The following is a 25,948-nucleotide window of genomic DNA, read 5'->3' as shown; positions in this document are numbered from 1 at the left end:
TCACCACCCATAATGCCCGGAACTTCTTCTAGTAGGGTATTGTTTGTCGTTTCGGCATCCCTCGCAGGCTCATCATGGACAATGGGACACAGATCACCGACAAGAAGTTCAAAGGCCTATGTGCCGACCTAAGGATCAATCATCAGACCACTACAGTACACCGACCCAAAGTAACAAGCAGATTGAGGTAACCAACCAAACCCTACTACATGGACTAAAAATGCATCTAGGTCAAGCCAAGGGAAGGGGGTTGAAGAGCTGTCGAGCATACTCTGGGCATACAGAATGACTCTGTGGACTGCCACCGGAGAAACCCCTTTTAGCTTGACCTACGGGGCCGAGGCCACATAGTCCCCATGGAGATAGGTTCCCCAACTATTCAGATCGAGCTATTCAATGAGGGGCAGAATGACGAATATCTACATGTGGAGTTGAACCTAGTAGAAGAAGCCCGGGACCGAGCACATGTAAGAATGGTCGCACAACAGCAAAGGATGGCAAAGCATTACGACTCCAAAGTTAGAAGACAAAAAATTCAAGACAGGCAGCTTCGTCCTACGCAAAGTCATAGTCCTCGCACCCGGAAGAGGCAAGCTTGGACCAAACTAGGAAGGTCCTCGGACCGAGTATTTATAGACTCAAATACCTCGAAGGCTGACCGATACCAAGAAGTTGGAACTCGGGAAATCTCAAGATGTACTACTAGTAGATCTACAAGCAATAAAAGTTTCTTTTCTTTTAAGCTACATCTCTGACCTCCGGGCACATACATGCTCACCACATACACTACACATGCACAGGCCAAGCCGCACTATCGACCAAGTTGACTCCGTCGATCCTAGAATGACCGAGCCCATAACACCCAGCTCAGCAGCATATCGCCGACTAAGCTACCCGACTCAGTTGATCACAACTGAGCCTAAACATGGAGAAAAAACACCCCCGCCCACCGAGGCCTGAGGGCAGTCGTGGAACTCCGCACAATTGTCGGCTTAACGGCTGAGCTAGCTGGGAAACAGCTTGCCCTAGAAGGGCCCCAAAGGCTCTCGAGACCAGAATTGAGCATCCCATGGCTGAGAGCTCAGGAACCGAAATATCTCAGTCAACCATACCTCGATCGGTAGAAGGTTGAGGACGCTGGAGACACACATACATGGTTAGCAAAAATAACTTGTATTCAAATCTGAAAGTGGTTTGCTACATTGTATAAGGCTTGGCATACTGAGCCAATACAAAAAAAGGGAAAGAACCCAACACAAAGAAAAAGCACAACTTGGAAGAGACAGTCGCTCAATCCTCGGTAGCAAAGCTAGCAGCCCCTTCAACAGCGTCAACCTCGTCCCTGGCCCCTTCGTTGGCATCCTCGGCAAAACCTGGGGGGGTGTCCGGATCATAAGACCTCTAGCCCTATGACACCTTGGTTAGCTCTGGGTAGTGGCGAAGGACCCTTTAGCAGAAGACGTTAAGTCCAGCCTAGAAAGAGGCCTTGACTTACTTGTTCATTTGTAGTTTCATCTCTTCCGATGCCTTGTATCGGTCAACTTCCTCCTCGGCAGTCTCTTGCCTCAGCCTCTCCTGCTCTACCTTAAGTTCGGTAATCTCTTGCTTTAGCCCCCAGACGATACTAGCTTGCTCGGTCAGCTACGCCTTCAGCTCAGTCACCTCCCTCTTTAGCGTGACCGACCACTCCCCGACAGCCTGAAGCTCGGCCAACTGGGCCTTTTGTCGCAGATACTCTGTGTGTTCTTACTCGTATATTGACCGAAGGTCCTGGAGGCGATCGACCAACATGGCCGCCACACAAGCATTCTACAAAAGAGAATGATGAGTATACACCAAAAAATAAAAAATAAAAAACAAAACACAAGGGATAAGAAAGAAAGGAACTCACTTAGGCAACAGACCGCAAAAGCGTGCACTCTAAGGCTCCGCTGCCGACACCGACCGACGCCTAAGCCATCAACATAGTCATAATCCATCAAATAACTACTCGGGAACCCCAGGCATCTCCAAGTCACCGTCAACACGAACTGGCCACTGCGGCATGTACAGGCTCGAGCTGCTGCTGCCCATTTCTATTCCCGATGCATCCATAGGATGATGAACCCCTTCAGGGTCAACCACGACAACATCATACTCCTCGGCCTCGTGCTACCGAACTCTCCTTTGCCGATGAGTTGCCCTATCCGCGGATCGTGGCTGGTCCGTTGCCTTGGGTTGAGCCTCTAACTGCGTACTAGCTCGCCCCTGCCTCTACCGAAGTGCCCTCATCCGATGAGCAATCTCTTCTTTGCTGGCCATCCTTATACTTGCAACACATAATGCCCGGGATAAGTAGAAAGCAAACAAGGGAACAATGACTCAACAAACAAACAGTAAAAGAAATAGATCGGTCACCCTCTCCATCAACCCAACAAGCATTAGCATCTCCGAGCATGTGTACGCGATAACATCTATCTCATGGATTATGCTTAGGGCTGACCTCTCCTCCCAAGTAAGCGTCATCCACTCGGGCTACGACATAGTTGTCCTCGGCTCTCGTATTTTGGCCAGAAAAGGGAGACCCCCGGGAATTGTGCACGAAGAAAAATGACTCCTTCTAGTGCTTCATAGAAGAAGGAGCTCCAACCAACGACCAGACATTTCGCCTACTGGAGAAATAGTAGTAGCCCTACTGATGGTGCTTCAGTTAAAGCATAAAGCTCACCATCCCCAGGGTCAGCTCGATATCATGGACTACACAGTAGGACATGAGGTCGAGCTAGAACCTGAAGGAGTTCGACATCAACTGCACCGGCAACACCCTATACCAGCCCAATACCTCGACGACCCCTCGTTCAATGGGAACCTCAGCCCAACCTCCAAGCTATGCTCATACACACATATCTCGCTGGGCAGAGCATCAATGGCCATTTCATCGGGCTGCAGACACCTCATTTGGAACTTTGAGGGGATGACGTACATAGCTTGGATCCGAGCCATATCCCTAGGTGCCAAGATGCAAGGCGTGGTGCCAAACTGACGACCTGCCCACAGGGGGAGTTCCACCTCCGTCCCAGAAGGGCCAACCTCAACCTCCTCGACTTCGACGACCACAAAATCCCCCAGCTCTAGCTCATAGTTGGAGCCATGAGAAGAGCTGGAACTGGAACCACTACTAGAGGACCTACAAGAGGAAGAGGATCGATGGGATAAGGAAGACATGCCAAGCCGAGGAAGGGAAAACCGCTGAGCAATCGCAGCACACTCCACCGAGCAATGTAAGCTACCTTCCTCGCAAATAACACAAAGGGGGGCCCTTTTCTTTTATAGTCACCAGGAGCATGGATCGAGGAGAGATCAAAGGTAAGATGAAGCACCTTTGATAATGCCTCGGAAGACCAATCGGCACGACCGATAACGCATGCGCGAAGCATTGAAAATCGAATTGACGGACCCGACATGCGATGATTACGACCATTAAATGTGCCAACTCGACCCTCAGTGCCGGTCCAACCACAAACGTGGATCCCCGGTTGGGCCACCCAAGAACGCTGACCCAGCCAGGATGCCTAACACCGACTGGAACTGAGCCCTGATGCCAGACAAGGCTACACGGCTGCACAACAGTTCGACCGAGCATTCCCCCTCCTTGACAACAAAACTAGGGGAGTGGTTCGAGAATCGAAATCTTGGTTCTTACTTAAGTTCTGGAATCGACGATCAGAGGATTCCTCGGCAATGACCAACACTACGCGGACAATGGAAGAACCAGACAACAGCTCGGAAGTTCCTTAGCCGAGCAACAAACTAGGAGAACCTTGTCCCTCGACTTCATAACTGGAGGAGTGGTGTTGGGGTCATGGCTGAGCTGGCCCTGAGAGACATGTAGCCGCCCAGTCATCGCCCAGCCACATCGGCATTGCCCGATCATGTCAGCATAGCTCGGCCACGATGGGTCAACTCGATCGAGCTATGTTATTATCGTGGCTGCTTGTCTCATCCCTCCAGCCATGTCAGTTACACGCCCCACGGATAAGCTCAACCACGGATAAGGGGGTGGGAAGACAAGTCCGCTGAGAAGTAGGACTCTACCTCGATAACCTCGACGGAGAGCTCCATCCTGATCTCCTTGGAAGCCTAATCTGACCAAGAGACAAAACCCCGACTATGAAAAGGTGCTCCATGCTCAAGGTAAGGGATCCCAACTTCTAGCACACATACTGTTACTTTGTTCAGACCAACACCCTCATTGCTCGGCCCAACCATTCATCACCCTCTCGCTAACTTGAGCATCAGAGTGTCTACCTGGGGACAACTCCTCGGGCCCTTGACTTCTTCTCTTGATCGTAGGTTACATAGTGCGGCACCGCCTAGTAGGGCTGTTCACCGGTCGGGTTGGGCTGGTTTAGTGGTGTTTTTTCAACCAACCCAACCTGGTCAGGTTACCTATAGATCAAACTGAAACTAACCCTCTACTAAGTAAAACCGACCTGGTCGGTTTGAGTCGATTTGGGTCGATTTGGGTTTCAACCAACTCCAAGCTTGCACAATGCACATGAAGTCAAAGTATTAATATTATATATAATATTTTAGAATATATTTTCTGGAAAAATATATTTAAAACCAAAACATATATATAAATATATTGAAATATATATTTTGGAAATATATATCTGATATATTTCAGAATATATTTTTTCAGATATATATTTATTATTTAAAACTAAAATATCTATATTTAATAGATATTCTTTAAGAATATATATTTTTTCACATAACTCGGTTACCGGTTTGTTCATTTTTGCAACCCAAAACCGACCGATAGTGAAGAAAAACTGACCAACTTGGGTTACGTCAGGCCAGGTTGGTCGGTTTGGATTTATTTGTGAACAGCCCTATCGCCCATTCAGCAAGAATTATCTGGTTGCTCTCCTCAGCCCATGCACCACCTCAGATTGAGCAGCATCAGATATCTACATGTTTTCAATCAGAAGTAGAATGATCCACTCTAATTCAACTATTTAATTGATGGAATCGAAACCCTATTCTTATAGCTATTCCTAATCTTTGGTGGAATTGCATTCCCCCATTTGAAAAAATGAATGGCCACTCCCTAACACGAAAATCCATTCCAATTGATTTCAATTCTGATTTCGGTTCTCATTTGAATCAAACAAACAAAAGGAATAAATCATTCCAATTCCAACTCCGATTCCCACTTTTAAACAATCGAAGTAATGGTCCCTAAACCACAAAATGGCTCAAAAGCAAGAAAGCCAGATAAAAAAAATTAATAAAATAATTATTTAATTAAAATAAATTAACTAACCCGTTAATAAAATGATTACTTAAATAAAAAATTATTAAAATAATCAAACAATATATAGACATGCGGGATACATGATATGGAAAAGTGACATTAACACCAACAAAAGCCCAATAGAACACAGCAAAAGATTGCTAAGAAAACACCAATAAAAGATTGTTATGAAAATATTGAAGTGTCAATTGTCAACTATCAGGTAGGGTTGGGTTGGGGTCAATATTTTGTACTGGTTCAGTATGGGCATCTGAGGAGATACCCTTCATTATTAAGGCTGTCCTAATATGGGAAAATGGTATTGATTCAAATTCAATCCACTCTCAAAGTAGATGGATGTTGTGCTCAAGCCTGTAAACTTCCGGCATCAAGCCTGTAAACGTTCGGCATCAAGCCTGTAAACATCCTCAAAATAAGGGTGTCAATGGATTGGTTTTGGAATGGACTCCATCCAGTTCAAAATCAATTTAGATGGATTGGACGGATCAGCAATGCATATTTAATTGGATCAATCCGGTTTAAAATATTTATTAGATTGAATTGGACCTGATTCATTCATAATAAATTTATATTGGATTGGGTTGGATTAAGCCAATGTCTGATCTATTGATATAAGATAAGAATACATGTGTCAATGGACTAGATTTGGGTTGAAACCAGTCTAAATCAAAATGAATTTGAACAGATTGAGTGATTCAGACAATGAATTGGATCGGTCCAAATTAGTTCAAGACATTCATTAGATTGAATTGGAACTGGTCCATTTATAATGGACTCACATTGGACTGGATCGGATTGGGCCAAATCCAGTCCAATTGACACCCCTACTCAAATGTGCTCTGTTCGTTAAGAAGGTTTTCCGGCATCAAGCCTGTAAACTTCTCTAGCTTTACACTTAAGATTTCACAGGTAGTATCAATGTCATCGTCATCATCTAAATAAGGTTTTCCGGCACCAAGCTTGTACGGTTTTTTTCGGCATCATGTCTGTAAGCTCTTCTCTACTTTTGTTACTCAACTTGGCCTGTTGGCCATTCATCTGTAAGGTTTTCCGGCATCAAGTTTTTAAGGCTTTTTCTGGCATCCAGCCCGTAAACTTCTTCAGAGGGCAGCATCTTCAACTTTAGTAATGCTATGCAGAATCCAAGTGAAGTTGTCCTCGTCTCGAAGTCCCGTTGAAGAACAAGCTTCAGCCAAGAGGAAAGACTCGGTAGTGAATCCGAGTCTGACTCGGAAAGCATCTTGCATAGCAAATTTTGCATGTTAAACTAGTGGCCTTTGAGTTCAACACGTGTTGCATTGGTACCTTGCCCTAATTTTTTTTACACAAATGCACTTAAATTACAATTCTTGCCACTCTAACTTCCAACACGTGAGTCCAAAATAAGGAGAATCTCTCCCATGACTCATCCAGTAACTTCACTCTCTAATACAAGGTACTCTCGACCCATCATTTTTTTTAATTCTTTATATTATCCTTGAATCTACATTATGAAATTTGTTGCGTGGAATTGTCGAGGATGTAATAATCCTCAAACGCAAAGCCAGCTGAGAAGGTTGTGCAACTCTGAAAATCCAGAACTAATATTCATTTCAGAAACGAAATGAACTTTTGATAAAAGCCAAAGACTAGCTAGAAAGTAAAGGTATCGTCACTTTGAAATAGTGCAAGCAATTGGTCAATCAGGGGGTCTCTTTTGTGCATGGAAGGAAAATTTGTGGTGCCAAGTTATATATAAGGATAATCACATTATCCGTGTTCTTGTTCTAAATGCACCTCCACACTCTTTATGGGACCTACTTCTTATTTATCGCTGCCCAAGAAGGGCTTTTTGGGAAGCAGCTAGAAGATAGCATGATCTTCACGACACTCCATGAATATTAATGGGTGATTTGAATGACAATCTCTATTCAAGATTACAATAGTCAAGTTGCTCAGCGATACCGACCATAAAAAGCCTTGCAAGTTTTCATCTTTACTTTTGGGCTTATAGACATTGAATTTATTGGACCTCCTTATACATGGAATAATGGGCAGCCAAGCCCCCATCGAGTTGCAGAAAGGTTGGATTGAGCCTTCGCAATCCAAGGTTGGCTGTATATTTTCCCTGATGCTGAGCTGCTACACATGACTGCTATTCACTCGGATCACTCACCTATATACTGAATACTATAAGGCCAGAATGAAATATGAAGTCTCAATTTCATTTCCAACCCTTTTGGTCATCAACTGAAGAATGTAGTGAAATAGTTGAAGTAACATGGCATGAAGCAACTGAGGGTCCAATTGGGCAGCAAATCTCAAAGAAATTGAAAAATTGCAAAGTCAAACTTAGAACTTGGAGTCATTCGAAATTTGGTTGGATTGAGGATAATTTGAAAAAAAAATCAAGAAAAGCTTCTTCATATGCAACCAAGGGACCTTACTCTTAGGAACAACTGTGGCATTTGAAATCAAGGAAATTATGATTAGCCGAAGGAGATTAAAATACTAAATTCTTTCATCAAGTAGTAAAATACAAGAGACGAAGATAAGGAATAGACTGTAATAAAACTCAGTCAGGTGAATGGACTACTGATATAATTGAGATTATGCAGTCATTCAAACACCTTCAAAAACATGGTAATGAGGAGGAATTCATCACTTCAAGCCAATTGAATAATGTCCAATTCTCCACTCTTTCTGATCTCCAGATAGCTAGCTTGTTGACACCACCAACTTTTGAAGAAGTAACCGCTGCAGTTAAGGCTATGCATCCTTGCAAGGCCCTTGGACCGAATGGTTTCTCGGCTTTTTTTATGAAAAATACTGACATATTTTGGGAATGGATATCTACAATCTTGTGCTTCAATTCTTCCATACGGCTGCGTTGGGTTGGAGTGCAAATGCTGAACCATTGCAAATTTGCACTCCGGTTCAAATTTGCATCCATTCGGTTAGGTTTCAAAAAAGCATCGATTTTCGATGCAAATTGTATATATGCTTGGGTTTGTATTGAAAAGAGGGGAAAATATGGCTTCATAAAAATGAAAGAAAAATTTGATACTATGGTTGGTCAAAGTAAATAAGCATGTTTGAGTGTTTTTCTCTAAAACCCTCGAAGAGAACGAAAAGAGGACAACACGAACTGTGAGAGAGAGGAAAACGGCGAACTGTGAGAGACAGGAGAATGGCTTTGAATTGCGAACGAGAAAGGTAGCTCTGGTCATCTCCACGATTTATGGGTAAGTTTGTTCCCATTTTGATATTTGGTCTCATTTTCTCTTTTATTTTTTTATTTTTTTATTTTTTTTCTCGTTTTTAGGTCGTCTACACCTCTAGAAGAGAGATCTTCTCCAAATCCATTATTTCCCTTCGTTTTCAGGTCAGCTCTGAATTTCCAAAGGTTATTGATTTTTCAAAGAGGTTTTGCTTTCTCTTGTTATAAGAGAGAGGGTACTGGATCGTGGAGAACTTGATTCCTATGAGCTTGGCATCCTCTCTCGTATTACATTATCTTCATACACTTGGAGCAAAGAAACCTGTTTTCTTTTTTTTTTTTTTTTTTTTTGACGAGTGTGTCTAATATATATTGGAATTTTGTGAATGAGATTGGAGAGATACCTTGGAGGCTATAAGGTAGAAAGGAAATCAAAGCCGCATTATGGATTCTCTATGCTGCTGCTAGCATGCTGAGGATTTTGAAGAATATGTAAACCCGTCAATTCACAGAAATTGTATATGCCTCATATGCTTTGTTCAGAATTTCTTCAATGCAATAAGCTTCAGGGATCTTAGTTTTCTTTTTTATACTGTTCTTTTTCTTTATTTTTTGATCAATACTATTACATTTATCTTGTGAAAATAATTTGGTTGAAATCTTTAATCTCTAGATACATACTAGTTGGATTAGTTCACATCTAGGTTGTGCTCTAGTTTGTTCATATCATCTTGGCTATTGTTACACTTCCTCATAGTTCTAGGATGGGAGCTTTCATCAAGAACTAAGAATGACATGAGTATCCAGTCCTTTTATCAAGTTTTTTCTTCTTTCTTCCATTATTCTCATATTATAATCCAATCAGAAATATGAATTAATGGTATCAACTGCCTAGGGAATATGTAATTTATATAATAAATTCTCTTGAATATTTGGACTATTCTAATTGTAGTTGGAGATTTGGAAAAGCTTGCAGGCTGTGTCATATCCGTAATTGGAAATTGGCATTTTATAGACTGTTCTGCATCTACAAAGGGTTTTCAATAACTTACTTTTGGAATTACAGATTATTGGGAAGCAATTTTTTATGTGGAACTAATTTAGTTATGTTTGATTAAAAGCATCAGAACTACATTAGGGACAGGTGTTACACTACTTTCATATGGACACTTACAAAGTTTCCAGTTTTTAATTTGCTTCTTATTGTGTCTTGTCCCATGCTTTCTATTCCCCTAAACTTTACTTAGTCCCATGTATTGTTTCCATGGTTCTTTTTTTAATTAAAATTTTCCTCATCCTTTTGCTCATCTTTGACAGAGTTGGTGAAAGCTAGTCCTCTAGGTTCCAAATTTTACGATTTTCCAAAACATTCATATTAACTAGTGGTGGGATTTAGGGAAAAAATGCTAGAAAGCCTGTTAAGATTAACCACTTTTCTAGTAAAGAACAATTCTAATCCATGCTTGAAGAACCCAGAAGTATTATTCTTGGGATACAGAGAATCTGGTAGAAAGTTTTCATGTTTCATAACAATTCAGAATTTCCCCCTTTTCTTCTTCTGGGGCAAAAACCAAACTGAGCCAGTGGGCCAGATCAAATTAGTATAAATTGGAACCCATCAAAAAAACAGGAGCATGATAGTTCTTTCTTAGGGGTGAAAGTGAAGTGCAGTCCAAGGTCGATGGGAACAATAGCCACTGAGTTAATCAAATGTGCTAGTTCACATGTCAACAATTTAGGATGGATAAATTATAAGCAAACTTGTAGAGAAAAACATGTGTTAATCCTAGTTTGTGGACTCAAGCCTGTTTAATCATAAGCAAACTTGTTTTTGGATGGTCAAGTTATATTGTCATGTAATTATGGTGGATTGGAAATGATGTAGGTCAATCCAGTAATGAGGAAGTGAAGTTTGAATCTCACCTATGATTCTTTTTATTTATTTATTATTTTGTTGTCTTTGCCAATATTCACCAAGTAATGTCTTTTCAATTTTTCCTTGTCTTCTCAATGACTCTCTAGTACACAGCATTAATCCAAAGAGAGGAAGTGCATGCTCTACCTTCATCAATTCAGGAAGCTACATCTCTGACTTCTTCAACATTCCTTGAAAATTCTCTCAGTGACATGTACCGTTCTCATCCAAGGCCCTTGCCTTATGATTCTGATTCTATCTAGATGCTTCCGTTCATAACAAGATGGATTGATCTCCAGACATGAGAAGGGATCAAGTCATTTTGATGGAGGCCCATCTCAAGGCCCATCTCACCATTAGGGGCGGCAGCTCATAGGATAAGGATAAGAGTCCAAGACAAGTCAAGAAAGGATAATTCAAGATCCATCAAGACTTGATCCAAGACTCCAAGACTTATCAAGAATTCCAGACTTCAAGAATCATCAAGAATTCTAGAGTCAAGATAACCAAGATTTCCAAGACTTCCAAGATTCATGCATAGATGAGTTCCAGGGAGATCGGGCGATGGAAGATCAAGCCCAAGAATGTTCGATCTTATCAAGATCAAGATCAAGAATAGTTCAAGATTCATGCAGATTAGGATCTATCACAATTCTCTTTCCTAGCTCTTTTATAATTTCCAGTTCCTTTACTATTTCTAGATGTATTATAAATACTGCTATTTTCCAGTTAATAGACATCAATTCAGATTTCAAATTTTGCCACCTTTTCTCTCTCCTCTAGAGAATTCGGTTTTCTTCGCTAGAAGTTAGCGATTGCCCGGTGCTTGCATAGCCAACTTCGGTTTTCCATTGCTTCCACGCTGCGTCAGGTGATATCAGAGCAGGGAGTTCGCCCAGTCAGATGGCCAACTAAGACGGTAGCAGTCGCAACCCACCCCGTGATGGAGATCAGGGGTTACAAGCTGTTTGGAGAGCGATTGAAAAATAGCACACAACCACACGTAACATCGAACAACATTTGGCAGAAATCACTGGACAACTGCGAACCTTGTTACGGAAGGATGTTCCACGGAACCGAATGTTAGACAGTTTTTTGTATGCCCTTAGCTTCAATCTGATTTGATGTGCTTTTGTTATTTAGTGGAAATAAATAAAGTGCATGTTTGATTCATGTTGTTTGGTTTAATTCTGTGTAAAACCTTAAAACTGGACATTTATAGAGACTCATGTTAGTTTTAAATGTTCACAGCCGTTGGATAAGTCTGGGGAGATTTATCCTGCCAAAGCTGATACTGGTGTGCCACCAAGTGTTGGGATGGCCTGTCTCAGCCATTAGGGTAAGACCCGAGGCACATGCAGTATGGGATTACTTGAATCCTTGAACCGGACCAGATTTCCAGTATTGCCCTGGACGTTGGAGATAGATGGGCAAAACTGGAAAGTTACACCTGACCCCTAGACTCGATTATGACATTTCACTAGGTGTTGGATCAGGCTGCCTTTGATATGCCAATCAGTGAGATCCTTAGCGGGGATCAAAACCTGGGTATGTTGGGGCAGTTTGAGAATTCATCTGAGTGGGTGATCATAGTGATAGAATCAGCCACTTTGTCGGACAAAGGGTAATGATCGGGAATGCACTCTCTGATGGAAACCAAACTGTCGGCAGTTGATTTCAATCGTTGGAATTTTGTTTTACAAAATTAATATATATATATATATATATATGTACAGTTTCGAATTGTTTGCAAATGGTTTTAGTTCCCGGGATCCATGTGAGAGGAGAGTGCGGCACTGTTCCTTGCAGCCGAGGGAGAGGTCATCTCTTGTCGGGCAGTGCTTGATCATTAAGGGCTGAGAGGTTAACTGTAAGACCATTGAGGATAATGCCTGATGGGCTAATCTTGCACTTGCCCACAGTCCCTGGGTTTTTATAAGATGGCTTGGCCCAGGGACCACTTAATGTAAGTATTGGACCCATAGGGTTCCATATGATGGACTCAAGGGGTTCATTGAGTTTTTCAGTGAATTCGGCTGGGCCTTGTATCAAAGGCTGGGCCGAACCCATGTGGTTGGTGTGTAGATCAATGCTTGGGTCCCACGCCATACAAAGAAGCCCAACTGGGCAGCAGATTGGAATGTAATTAGACACTGAACACTTAATGGGCCAGAAGCCCATTTCGAGGTGGGCTGATATGATCACCCATCCTTGGGGCGAATATGAGGTTAATGTTAGTAAAAGGATTGGGCCTTTAGCCTTATCCACTCTTGGAGACCAAATTCAAATTAGATTTGAATCTGGTAACCTCCTGATAAGATCAGGAGTAAGCTAACTTTATCTGCAGATAGGATTAAGATTATCCCCTATCCAAATACTGATTTGGATTGGGATAACTCCTAATTTGGAGGATTCTTAATCAAGAAGAAAGGAGGAGAAACCCTAACCAAGAAAGAAAAATATCAGATTTCGAACCACCTTGAAGAGATATAGGATATCTCCTGCGAATTGAGATCGGATCTCATTCATACTCTCCAGAAAAAGAGAAAAAGCAGTTCAACCTTTTTCGTTTTGGAGATCTCCCCTTGCCGCCGCCATCTGCCATTGCAAGATTAGATCTTTGCATAAAAGAAAGTCAAGAAATCTGTTCTTGACATCAGTCTTGCAAGAAAGACTGAAAAAGATTCAGTGTTTAATACTTCCAGAGGATTCTTGTGAAGGATCCAGTGTGTAGGACGCACCCTGCTAGTTCTGTTCCATTCACAGCTGTGTCATCTTCAGCAGGAACGGATCTTGGAGCATTCTTTGGGCGTGAACACCAACTTTGAGAGATACTGCTTCTCCGGATCAGGTATATTCCTCCCATTTATCTTTTGGTACAGATCTGATTTGATTATGGTTCAAGTAGGATCCTTGAATATTGTATTCTAAATTTAGGGAATATGATTCCCAGTTGAGAGAAGGTAGGAAATTTTTGAAATTCGCCCACCCATTCCGCAACCTTTATGGCGTCCATTAGATGGATCCTACCATTCTTTCACCGAAAGAATCCATACCCAGTCAAAGGAGATGACCACGACAGACCTGTATCCCGACGTCTAGCTCTTGACGATGATAGTGATGATGAGCTCGAATTTGGTGGTGCTCCAATTTTTCCCGGCGACGACAGAAACGACAGAAATTGGCGTAATCAAGGTAATTTCAATTCTCTTAGGAATAATGATGAATTTAAACTCAAAGTAGATATTCCTATTTTTAGTGGAGATCTTGGCATGGAGGGACTTCTAGATTGGATCAAGAAGTCGATCGATTCTTTGAGTACATGGAGATACCAGAGTAACGAAAGGTAAAACTGGTAGCTTTTCAGTTAAAGGGAGGCGCATCTATTTGGTTGGAACACCTGAGAGAGACCTGGATCAGAGAAGGAAGGGGTCCTGTTTGAACCTGGAGGCACATGAAACATCTTATAAGAGGTAGATTTTTACCCTCAGATTATGAACAATACATGTTTGAATCTTACCAACGGTGTGCGTAGGGTTCCCGTAGTGTTAATGAATATACATCTGAATTTTTTAGATTAGTCAAAAGAAATCAATTATCTGAAAGTGATAACCAGCAGGCAGCCCGTTATCTGAGCGGTTTAAGACCGTCCATCAAAAATAAAATTGGGGTACAGATGGTTCTTAGTGTGCAGGAAGCAAGGAACCTAGCCTAGAAAGCAGAATTGATGTTCCAAGACAAGGCACGCTGTGATAATTATCGCCGGTACAGCGGGAGCGACAACAGACCGGCAACTGCCGACAGGAACAAATCAGTCCCGGTAGTTCAGCGTTCCTCCACCCGTATGCCGCCTCCATTGATCCACCCAATTGTGTATGGGTTGGGATGTTTTTCAGGAAGTAATTGTAATTTTTGTATTACATCCCTACAAATAATATTTTCTTGACTGCCACTATCAATAATTAATTCAAATAATTTACTCTTGACAGTACATCTAGTACGGAACAATCTATGCCTTTGAGAAGTATATTTATTTTTCTGGGACAACATTAATTTTCTTACCACACAGGTATATTCTTCATGTTCGTATGGACCATCTTTATCTTTTCCATCAGGTCCACAGTATACTTCCTCCTCAACATCTTCTTTCTCCTCCCTTTCTACCATATTAACTACCTTCCTCTTGGGACAGTCATTGGACCTATGTCCAACCTCATTACATTTAAAGCATTTAATAGGAGCAGGCTTTGCATAGGGATTACTAGGTTTAGGAGGGTTGGAAGGGTTACATCAAGTATGTCCTCTTGTAATAGCCTTACCGGCGTTAGCTGTACTTGCCGGGTGAGAAGGCTGAACTGTCGGGCATCACATCAGATCGTGACACAAGGTTCCTAAGTCACTTTTGGATGACCCTTTGGAGGTTATTTGACTCATCACTAAATTTCAGCAACACAACCCATTTGCAGACAGACAGACAGACAGAAGTGGTATACCAGACCCTTAGTAATTTAATTCGTAGTATATGTCGGGAGAGGCCAAAATAGTGGGATTTCGCCATAACCCATGCTAAGTTCGCCAATAATAATGCAGTGCACAGTTCTACAGGTAAATCTCCATTCTCCATCATGTACATGAAGGTTCCTAATCATGCGTTGGATTTAGTGAAGCTACCCAGAATACCCGGTGCCAGTACCTCCGAAGAACAGATGCCGACCAGATCCAGTCCGTCCAAGAATCCGTGAAGCAGACGCTAGAGCAAACCAGCGTCAAGTACAAGTTGGCAGTAGACAAGCACCGTCAGCCCCAAGTATTTGATGTCAGTGATGAAGTTATGGTTTTCTTAAGGAAGGAAAGGGTTCCCGTGGGAAAATACAAGTTGCAGCCTCGGAAGTACGGTTCATACAAGATCGTGAAGAAACTCAACGACAATGCATATGTCGTGGACCTACTAGATCATATGGGTATCTCCAAGACCTTCAATGTTACTGACTTTCACCATTACCTGCTAGAGATGACACTTGCCTATCCTAGTCACGACTCGGGGTCGAGCTCTTTCCAAGTAGGGGAGAATGATGGAGGCCCATCCCAAGGCCCATCTCACCATTAGGGGCGGCAACTCATAGGATAAGGATAAGAGTCCAAGACAAGTCAAGAAAGGATAATTCAAGATCCATCAAGACTTAATCCAAGACTCCAAGACTTATAAAAAATTCCAGACTTCAAGAATCATCAAGAATTCTAGAGTCAAGATAACCAAGATTTCCAAGATTCATGCATAGATGAGTTCCAGGGAGATCGGACGGTGGAAGATCAAGCCCAAGAATGTTCGATCTTATCAAGATCAAGATCAAGAATTGTCCAAGATTCATGTAGATTAGAATCTATCACAACTCTTTTTCCTAATTCTTTTACAATTTCCAGATGTATTACAAATACTGCTATTTTCCAATTAATAGACATCAATTCAGATTTCAATTTTCGCCACATTTTCTCTCTCCTCTAGAGAATTCGGTTTTCTTCGCTAGAAGCTAGCGATTGCCCGGTGCTTGCATAGCGAGCTCCGGTTTTCCATTGCTTCCACGCTGCATCACATTTGCATGAGGAATCTGAACCACTTAGAAGAAGTGATCCTGATCCAGGTCTAGAATCACCAATCATTGCAAACAAAGGGAATGGGCCTACTTATGAAAAGAGATTAAAGGAGTATCCTTCAGAGTCCTCAATGAAAAATCCACTGGAAAAATCGACTAGTGGAATTGGGTATATTTATTCATCGTCAGAAGACGATTGTCTGTCCAACGTGCCTTGAGGGTATGCCTGCAATCTCTCTTTTTTCTTTCATTTTTACTTTCTTTTCTTTTTCCTTTGCCCCCATTTTCTTTTATGTAGCTAAGTCAGACATCCTACACTAGTTGGGAATGGAGTTATTTTCATTGTTTCTGTTCAGTTTGTAATTAACATATGAGAATTTTTGTGTTACTTAGGAAGTTTTCATGCCTTTATGATACCAGGAAGTATATAATTTTGGTAGGGATTTGCATTATACTTTTGTGTACTTATGGAAGTGATAGCTTCGAGTTTATGTGGTTAGGCCTTTACTGCCCCTGTTTATTTATTTATGTTTTTCTTTTCAGAATATACTCTAGAAAACCTCAAGATAATTACCCATTGCTCCCACCATTTTCACCTTGGTTGTATATATAAATGCATTCTCATGCTAGGAAGTAAGATAGAACAAATTTTATTTTCTATTTTTTATTTTTTTGGAGTTTCTAATAAAATTTTTTGCATTTTTATTTTTTATAATTTATTAATTTATATATTATTCTTTTATATTTATTTAATGTATGTTTTATATTTGTTTAATGGTGGGATTGGCTGGAACACCATTTGGTAGCAAGACACAGTTGTATTTGCATTGATGAAAATGCCAAACATCCACAAAAATTGTATTATTATTTGCATCTTTCAAAACAAATGAGTTGAATGCAAAGTGGGTATGTAAATCTTGAACCACATTGCATTCACATGAATCAAACATTTTTGTTTTGCACTCTACAAATTTGTATTCGTACTCCTTCCAAATGCAGCCTACAGGTCAGTTCCCCGACCAGATAAATAATACAAATTTTGTGTTCATCCCTAAATAGAAAGCTCCTGAAAGTCCATGCCATTATCATCCTATAAGCTTATGTAATGTTTTATATAAAATCATTACTAAGTGGATGGTTCAAAGAATGCAGCCTCTCCTCTAGATTGTTATCTCTCAGAATCAATTCGGTTTTCTGAAAAATTGAATGTGTACGAATAACATTATATTAGCCAGGGAAATGATACACCAAATGAGAAAGCAAAAGAAAAAGGTAAGGGTTGGCTCACCTTGAAATTAGATATGACCAAGGCTTTCCATCGTATGGGTTGGGAATTCATTAAGTATTGAGAAGAATGAATTTCCCTAACAAGTGGATTGCCATGGTAGTTAGATGTATGGAAACTCCAATCTTCTCGATTAAGTTGGGAGAGGAAGCTATGGGTCACTTCAAACTTAAATGAGAAATAGGACAAGGAGATCCTCTGTCTCCTTGCCTATTTATAATTGGAATGGAAGCTCTCACTCAATTGCTGAACAAAGAAGTTGCTGCTGGACATATTGAGGGATTCAAATTTGGTAAGCTCTCACAGCCAATAAGTCACTTATTATTTGTTGATGATTGTAGTCTATTTAGTCGAGTAGAATTGAGACAAGTAAAGTGGCTCAAAGATATAATCATGGAGTTTGAACAAATCTCTGGACAAAAGGTAAATTTCACAAAATCAAGCATTGCTTTCAGTAAAAATGTGCACAGACAACACCAAAATTTTCTCTCTAAAGTGGTTGGTGTTCAATACTCCAAAGATATAGGCATTTACTTGGGTGCGAAGTTATGGCTTTCTAAAAATGTCTCATCTGACCATAAAAATTTGGTTGAAAGAATTCAAGTAATAATAGACACTTAGAGAACCAAATTGCTTTCTCAGGTAGCCCGTACTACAATTATAAAGGCAATTGCACAAGTTATTCCTCTCTACACTATGACCACCACAATGCTTCTTAAGACAATAACCACTACAATCGACAAAATTCAAAGAAGCTTTTGGTGGCAAGGATCATCCATTGGCAACACTCTACACATACTCTCATGGTTCAAATTTTATTTGCCAAAATCAAGAGGTGGTATGGGCTTCTATGATACTCATTTGGTGAATAAGGCAATGTTTGGTAAATAAATATGGAGATTACTCTCCAATCCTAATTCTCTTTGGGTAAATAATATAAAAATTAAATACTTCTCAAACACTAGCCCATTTAAAACCAAGCATAGTAGTCAGGTATCACCATGGTAGAGGCAAGTTCAAAAGTTACTTAAGGACATTCAAGCTGACCTTTTGTGGTTAGTTCAAGATGGCACTCGTGTAGATGTTTTTTTTGATCCTTGGGTCCCAATCATCAAAAGAGGCATTCCTTCCACCTTGCATCCATGGGTTACGAGTAATATCAAAGTAAGTCATTTTCTTAACCCTAGTGGAACATGAAATCTTTCTGTATTTCAAAATTCATTTATCCAGGATTCAATTGGTCATATTATACAAATGACACCATCCACAAATGTTGACAAGCTAATTTAGAAGAGAAGTAAGTTGAGTACTTATACCGTGAAATCTGCATACCAGACTTTTATCAATCAAAATCAATCTTCCTTTGCCTCTTCCTTTAAATGGTGATTAATTTGGCAAACCAAAGTGCCCTTCAAATACTAAGTGTTTGCATGAAAGGCTCTATGGGTAGAAATCCCCACAAGAATTAAGTTGAGACCATGGAATAGAAATGTAGACGTATAATGCATTTTTTGCAATCATGAAGACGTGAACTTTTTACATATATTTTTCAAATGTGGCTTTGCAAGAGCTGTTTGGTGTCAAGCCCAACATAGTATAAACCCCATTATAGTGAATGGTAAACACCTACAGCAACTTATTTCGGATTGACTTCAGTCACTTGGGCAATCTTTTAATGCAGATACCAGATTATACTTTCTGTCCAAACTTAAGGTACTTCTATATATGACCTGGGAGGCACGCAATAAGAAGTTTCATCTAAACAATGATATGAATCCCGTTTCTTTGGTGGACAAAGGAAATGAAATAATTATTGATTCATGTCTCACTCTCTGTCAAGACAAGTTAAACACATTGTCCCTAAGCCCAAAACTGAGAACCATTATTTAGTATTCATTGATGGATTTATGATCAACATGCAGCAACGCAGGCATTGGTTTTGTCATCAAGAAATTTGATGATAGGTAGATCATTGCAGCCCAAGGGTCAGCCTGCAGAGCCATTGACAGTTATGATGCAGAGCTTCGTGCAGTCATCAATGGTTTAGAAGCTGCTATAGCGTTGCAATGCCAATCAGTGCGAGTTTTCTTGGATTCTGAAATAATAGTAAAAAATTTAAACCTTTTAGTAATGGAACGTACATGGATTGATCAAATGCATTTTGGATGGATCTTGCATCTCCAAAGTCAGTTTAGGGATTTAAAGTTCATTTACATATGTAGAACTAAGAACACTTTAGCTCATCTTTTAGCTTATTATGCTTGTAAATATCAAAGGCACTCTGTTATGGACATGTTACCTTGTACAACTTTACTCAATATAATTTAATCACCACTTTTTTGCTTGGAAAAAAAAAAAAAAAGATTGCTATGAAAACATATTCTGCCAAATCCATTTCACGGAATACAAATCACAGTAAAAGCCCAAAACTAAAGCTTTCTATTTTGAGGCTTTTAAAAACATAAAAGCAGCAGAAGTCATCCGAAAACAGCTTGTATAGTTGTATGCTGTTTTTTCGTCCCTGTTCTTTCTACTGCTATGAAGCTATCCTTTCTTAATTTCTACTAAACACAAAATAATTTCCATATTTCAACGTATTATTCTCCTTCAATAACACTTCGATCATTCGCAAATTCAACTGTATCTGAAAATTAAGAAAAGCCGTCTTTGTGTACCCCTGATCCTGTGGCATAAAACTACCTTGGATCTAATTCTGTATTTGTCACATCATTGATAGACCCTGGTATTGATCTACTTGTAGATCGATCTGATTCAGTTGGCTGTTCTTCAGTATTTGTCTCCATTCTGCTGTATCCCAAAAATGCTGGTTGCTGAGGCGGTTCAACAGTGACAGAATAACTATTCAGCATGAGAACTACTGTTGCAATGGTGGGTCTCTGAGCTACATCATCCTGAACACACAATAACCCAATATGAATGCATCTCGTCACTTCTTCTCTTGAATAGAACTTACTTAAAATTGGGTCCAGCAAATCCAAGGCTTTTCCTTCGTTCCAATTTCTCCAGGCCTACAACAGTTCATCAATATGTAACTAGTCAGTTTAATTCTTTCTATTGTAAATAACAACAATCTATTATCGAAGCAAGGAAAATAGATGTACTTGAAATTAAGGATCCACACTTACAAAACTTAGAAGATCCTCTGAAAACTCTGATTGATTGAAAGAGCTATTCTTCTTTCCCGTTATAATCTCTAAAAGTATAACACCAAAGCTAAAGACATCTGACTTGACGGAGAGCAGTCCATGCATCACATATTCCGGAGGCATATAACCACTGTAAGAAATTATCAACAGGAATACCAATTAAGTGATCATGACAGTGGAGAACCCTCTGAGGTTCCATGTAACTAGTTATGTTTTATTCATACTTAATTTGAATAAATAATTTCTAGCTTAAACAGTGACTGGCGTTTCTTAATCTGACTGGTCTGAACTTAATCTGGTTGTGATCATTAGAACACAAAGGATTCAACAGTGAAGGCTTACAATGTTCCAACTACTCTGCTTGTATTGGTTTGAGTTTGATCCACGCCAAAAATTCTTGCCATCCCAAAATCAGATATTTTGGGGTTCATATTACCATCTAACAGGATGTTGCTAGCTTTAAGATCGCGATGAATAATCTTGAGTCGAGAATCTTCATGAAGATAAAGAAGCCCTCGAGCGATGCCTCCTATAATCTTGTAACGTGTTGGCCAATTCAAACGAGCACCTTCATCTGGATCTATACATTTATCCAAAACAAGCTAGAAATTTAGGATGCAGAATTTGAATGGATAATATGAACAATTGAATTACCACTGTTCCAAATGTTTAAATCTCTTGAAGGAAATTATAAAATGCAAAGATTAGGCCGTATTATTTTCCACAATCCACCCAGCATTACGGAACAGAACAGCAGTAGGTCAAGAAGCGTGAATGGGGGTTGTGTGAGGATTAAAGAACAAACCGAATAGAAAGTAATCGAGGCTTTTGTTGGGGACGAATTCATAGATAAGTATCTTCTCTTCTCCTTCTAAGCAAAATCCCAAGAGCTTAACAAGATTCCTGTGTTCAAGCTTTGCAACCAATACAACCTCATTCTTGAATTCTTTTGCACCTTGTCCAGAGCTTCTAGATAGCCTTTTCACAGCAATTTCTTGTCCATTAGAAAGTTTACCCTGGCAATGTAATTCATCATAAATAGCTATCAACCTGTTAAGTTATCCTAATTTCGTTAATAAGCCAAGGAAATTTCCAAGAAGTTTGACTTTACAATAAAATTATACTTCATAATCTGAATGTTAGGTGTGTTTGGTTTTTTGGGATTTATTGCCACATAGATATTGGCATTTATTGCCTATGAAACAATATGAGACAACTTTTGGTTTTACCTTTTATCAAATAAATGGTAGAAAACTTAAAGGCTTTGACTTTTGTACATGGGGCATTTGGAGAAATGTAAAATTCTTATTTCCTCCAATGCCCCAGCATTTCTTGAAACCAAATGCTGATATGACACATTTTAATGGGTATTAATCTGAGGTGAAAAATAAAAAAAAAATATTTAAGTGATGCCCAATTAAACAGTAAAAACAGGAAGCATTTAAAGTGAAAAAATACAAATAAATGGCCCATCCATAAACGCCCACAGAACCAAACACATACTTAAATCTCTAAATATGTTTAAATCTCCTTACCTTGTAAACACAACCAAATCCACCTTGACCAATTTTGTTGTCATCAGAGAAGTTATTTGTAGCTGCTATGACTGTACTCAAATTAAATTGCAATGACTCCGCATTTGTAATATCATTCTCATCTACACCAATATGAAGAGGAAAATGAGAAAAATTTTAAAATAAATTTTGTAATTATTGAACATAGGTAATGAGGTTTTACGAAGCAAATGAAGTAACAGATGTCCATGGAGCTATGATTGTGCTTATCTAGACTGAAGTATTGAGACTTGAATGATGAATGAAGATTTCGTAAAGGAATAGCTCTTACCAGTACCACTGATCAATTTCTCTTTCTTCTTAGTCAGCCAACACCAACTGGGAATTGATAAGAGCAACACTGCAATAGCAACTGAAACAGCAATAGCAATAATAGTTCCAGCTGATATCTTTTTCCGTTTTGCTGCATTGAGAGGGAAAGGGAAAAATTCAGAAGAGGAACATTTGTCGATGATTGATTATTCAGTCTTCAATATGAGCAAAGGACCAAGATATTAATACCAAGCGATTACATTTTAATATCACTGTCCGTAGTATTCAATAATACAGGTTTGGAAAGAACATTTATTGAATCTCAATAGCCGTTCACGAATGATTCTGCAGGGATATGAAGAAAATAACAATAGTCTCGAAGTCGACACTCTCTTTTTTTTTTTTTTATGTTGAAGAAGTGGGCAACCCTATACTCAACTTCTTTGGTCGATTTGGAATGGTAGGAGACAGAGTATCACTCCCCTGTTTTGGGATGCTGCAACTGGTTTATGCAATTAAAAGAACCACTGAACTCTTAGTTGCTGATAAACGTAGACAGCCAATTTTTTTTCCGAGAGAGGTATCTACCTACTGAGAATTAAATGTTTAAGTGTCAAGATTTAATACAGATTTCACTCTTGGATCGCTAGAGCCTTTTAGTGGTCAAGTAGATCACGTCATGTACCCCTCCCCATCCCCCTCTCAATGTCTCTGAGAACTAACAATTGAATTTCTAGTGCTAAAATAGAGGCAAAATGCCAGAAACAGAGAGAAGAAAAACAATAGCAAAAAGCTAATTCAAGGAAAAAAAAAAGAAACAAAGGCGGGAAAATCTTACCGTTACCTGCCTCACTTCCTGTCGTATTATCCGTGATGTTAGAATTAGCTGGAGGAGGAGGAGCTGCTTCAGCTGGTGGTGGAGGAGGCGGTGGTGGCAGCGCCGATAAGTTAAAGTATGGATAAGTCTCAAATCTCACGTTACAACTCAAAGTAAATAAATGGGCTCCTATATGGCCATTACAACACGTAGAGATCCAGCTAATCATCTGCCGGAGACAAGTGTTGCAGCCAAGCTCCGTTAAATCCAGAGTACACTGCACCAAACCATATATAGTGCTGTGGTAGGACAAGTTGGTGTTGATCGTCCCGATGGCAAACTTGGATGCCTTAGTGAGCGCCGTAGTTGAAAGACTGGTCAAGAGTTGGTCTAATTTGCTATTAAAAACCTCCATATCGGATGCGTTGTTGACATTATAACCACCTCCACGTTGAGTATCGATCTGGGAAAAGAAATTGAGATTGGAATAGCGTAAGAGGCAGTTATCGTAACGGACACCCGCGGCCTTCTTATTGGGGCATCTCTTGAGGAGTGTTATGCTAGAGGTGTTCAAGCAGCTATAGCAATCATCCATGGAAACATCGCCTCTGCACTGAACAAGTCCATAGGCGGTGTCGGGGTTGTCGCCATAGCTTGTGTTGAAGAAGCCACTGCGGTAGCCGTTGGAAATGAGGGAAGGGAGGAGGTGGTTGACAAGATTTTTCTGGAATTGGCTGCCGGAGGTGTAATTAGCTGGGTCGGAACAGAAGGTTAAGTTCATGATGGGGCCTGGTTCTTGAGCTCCGGTGGGCATTAGAAAGAGTAGAAAAGTAAAGAAGATGAATAGCCTCATGGCACATGATCCAATCAAAATCATACTTTCGAGGGCCGGCCGGGGATTCCTTGTCAGGCCGAGTTTCCGGTGGAGAGCCTTAGTAATTCGTACTTCAAAAGACAGAGCATTCGGGATGAAGACGAAGAATTAATCTCGTATTTGTTGTCAGTTAATCTTGGCTAACTCGGTCGTCTTAAAAGGATTTATTCGAGTCAATGAATCTCTGTTTACCATGGGGCTTAGTACTTGTAAAATTAGTCATTGGAAAAGAGATATCCAATGATCGACTTCCCCTCTTATTAACCGTTTAAAACATTTTGGCATTCACTGCAATCCAATGACGTCTAACTAACACTTGTATGGGTAAAATATCTTATTCGCTTAACATTGAATTTGTTTTTGATGATGAGCTAATAAACTTCTAAGTCAGAAGAGGAAAAGAAACAGCCGCTAGTAATTTCAATATAAATTCCTTTTCCTTTTATTGTTATATGATAATATAAATTCTATATTCAAAGAATGCAAGAAAAACTCCGAATTGGTATTGCGGAAAAACCCAAGAAAATAGATTCGAATATTATTCAAAAATGAGAGTAAAATAGAGATGAAGAGAAATAAGCATAGAAAATACACAGATTTACATGGTTCAATTTATAGTCTATGTCCACGGGCAAAAGAGAGGAATAGAAATTCACTATGAAATTGGTAATGGAAAAGAAATACAAAGTTGTACCCTCGTAGAAAATCCTAAGCCCCAAATACACACCCAAAGTCTCACTCATCTCTCACATGACTTAGACTTTGTATACAAGAGAGAAAACCTCTGAAAATACATAACTCCTCGTATTCGGTTCGGACCTATAAGATGAATATGAATCATGTTCATACCGCTATGGGAACTACGATCCCATACCCCATTCGTCTTCAAGTTTTTCTCAAAATAATTTAGAACGAATTCATAAAACTGATTGCCATAAAGAATTTAAAAGCCACAAACATAACAATTGATTTGTTAGTTTTTTAGAGCAATACAAGAGAGCATATATGCTTATTCAAGTAATATACAATGAATGTATGATAGCCTTTATTTAGCCTCATTGATTTACACAGCGGGGCGAAGGCCTGTTAGGTCTTCATCCTTTTTAGATTTGCGACCCTTTTCTTCTTCTTTTTTTTTTTTGGACAAAAATGAACCCATGATCAAAAGTGTAGCAGTTTCTAGTTTGAAGCAGTATCCCGTTTAGCATCAAGCCTCTCTGCTTCCTAATTGAAAGTCATCATCCATAGGGCTGTTCATAAGAAGACCCAATCCGACCAAACCGATCAACCCGGACTGATCCAACCTGAGTTGGCCGGGTTTTCTTCAACACCAGTCAGTTTTAGATTATAAAAAATCATAAACTGATTATTCGGATCGATTTCGATTTTCATGTGTGAAAACCAAAACCAACCTGAACCGAACTAATTTAGTAATTAGTTCCTAGTTAGTAGTTACACTATATATCTCTCATCTCTATAGTGTAAGTGGACACTAGTTGGCAAATAGTACTCTCAAACTCTACTCCCTCCACAACTGGATCCATGGATGGGCCATAAAACATTAAGGGAATGCTGGTTTCCTTTGGGAATGTAGAGTCAGAAATGAACACTTGAACAACAACTAAGTCACCACTAAGTAGAGCCGAAACCAACCCAAATTGACCAAAACTAACTCAAACCGATCAGGTCGACTTTGCTTAACACAGGGTCAATTTCAATTTTAATTTCAAGTAACTCGACCAGGTCGAATCAATTGGAAAAACATTAATAAACCGACCCAACCCAACTTGTAAATAGTCCTAATCATCCATTTCAATTCATTGCTCAGAAATGGATGGATCTTGCTGGTGACAACTTACTCTTGTTTGGAAGGATAAACATTTAGACACGCTTATTATTGCTTGGAAGGATAATCATTTCATATCCAAGTAGTTTTACAAAACATTAGATATATAAATATTTTGATCAAACT

The 25,948-nt window shown here is 39.8% G+C and overlaps 1 protein-coding gene and 1 pseudogene across 3 annotated transcripts; one reads left to right on the top strand and one right to left on the bottom strand.

Moving 5' to 3' along the window:
* The first annotated feature begins 8,332 nt into the window (after positions 1-8,332).
* Positions 8,333-19,339, top strand: LOC148875527 (E3 ubiquitin-protein ligase At3g02290-like; annotated as a pseudogene). The gene is made up of 6 exons (XR_016105039.1): positions 8,333-8,526; positions 8,607-9,058; positions 10,523-10,735; positions 16,008-16,227; positions 16,551-16,640; positions 19,215-19,339. The product of XR_016105039.1 is annotated as an E3 ubiquitin-protein ligase At3g02290-like (transcript).
* Positions 19,340-19,656: 317 nt separating this feature from the next.
* Positions 19,657-24,151, bottom strand: LOC148875526 (cysteine-rich receptor-like protein kinase 10). Of its 2 annotated transcripts, none has more exons than XM_088966094.1 (7): positions 23,124-24,151; positions 22,305-22,436; positions 21,995-22,116; positions 21,265-21,475; positions 20,802-21,039; positions 20,439-20,589; positions 19,657-20,321 (listed from the first exon to the last, which is right to left on the bottom strand). In XM_088966094.1, the coding sequence occupies exons 1-7, from the start codon at positions 23,977-23,979 to the stop codon at positions 19,989-19,991; spliced, it is 2,043 nt and encodes a 680-aa protein (XP_088822220.1). In that variant the 5' UTR covers positions 23,980-24,151; the 3' UTR covers positions 19,657-19,988. The 2 variants fall into 2 exon arrangements, with proteins under 2 accessions (XP_088822220.1, XP_088822227.1); XM_088966101.1 differs by having other exon boundaries at positions 23,130-24,119.
* Between the last annotated feature and the right edge of the window lie 1,797 nt (positions 24,152-25,948).

This window comes from Nelumbo lutea, chromosome 1 (assembly GCF_056320005.1).
Source record: "Nelumbo lutea isolate HS-2025 chromosome 1, American lotus-T2T, whole genome shotgun sequence".
Lineage (NCBI taxonomy): Eukaryota > Viridiplantae > Streptophyta > Magnoliopsida > Proteales > Nelumbonaceae > Nelumbo > Nelumbo lutea.
The sequence above is the reverse complement of the archived record's forward strand: the minus strand, read 5'-3'. Positions and strand labels throughout refer to the sequence as shown.

Excerpts from the sequence above, each read along its gene's own strand:
- LOC148875526 (XM_088966094.1), bottom strand. The coding sequence starts at position 23,979 with ATGATTTTGATTGGATCATGTGCCATGAGGCTATTCATCTTCTTTACT. Across the intron at positions 22,437-23,123 it reads AGGAAGTGAGGCAGGTAACG|CAAAACGGAAAAAGATATCA; the intron begins GTAAGATTTTCC and ends CTCTCAATGCAG. Across the intron at positions 21,476-21,994 it reads GATTTGGTTGTGTTTACAAG|GGTAAACTTTCTAATGGACA; the intron begins GTAAGGAGATTT and ends TTACATTGCCAG.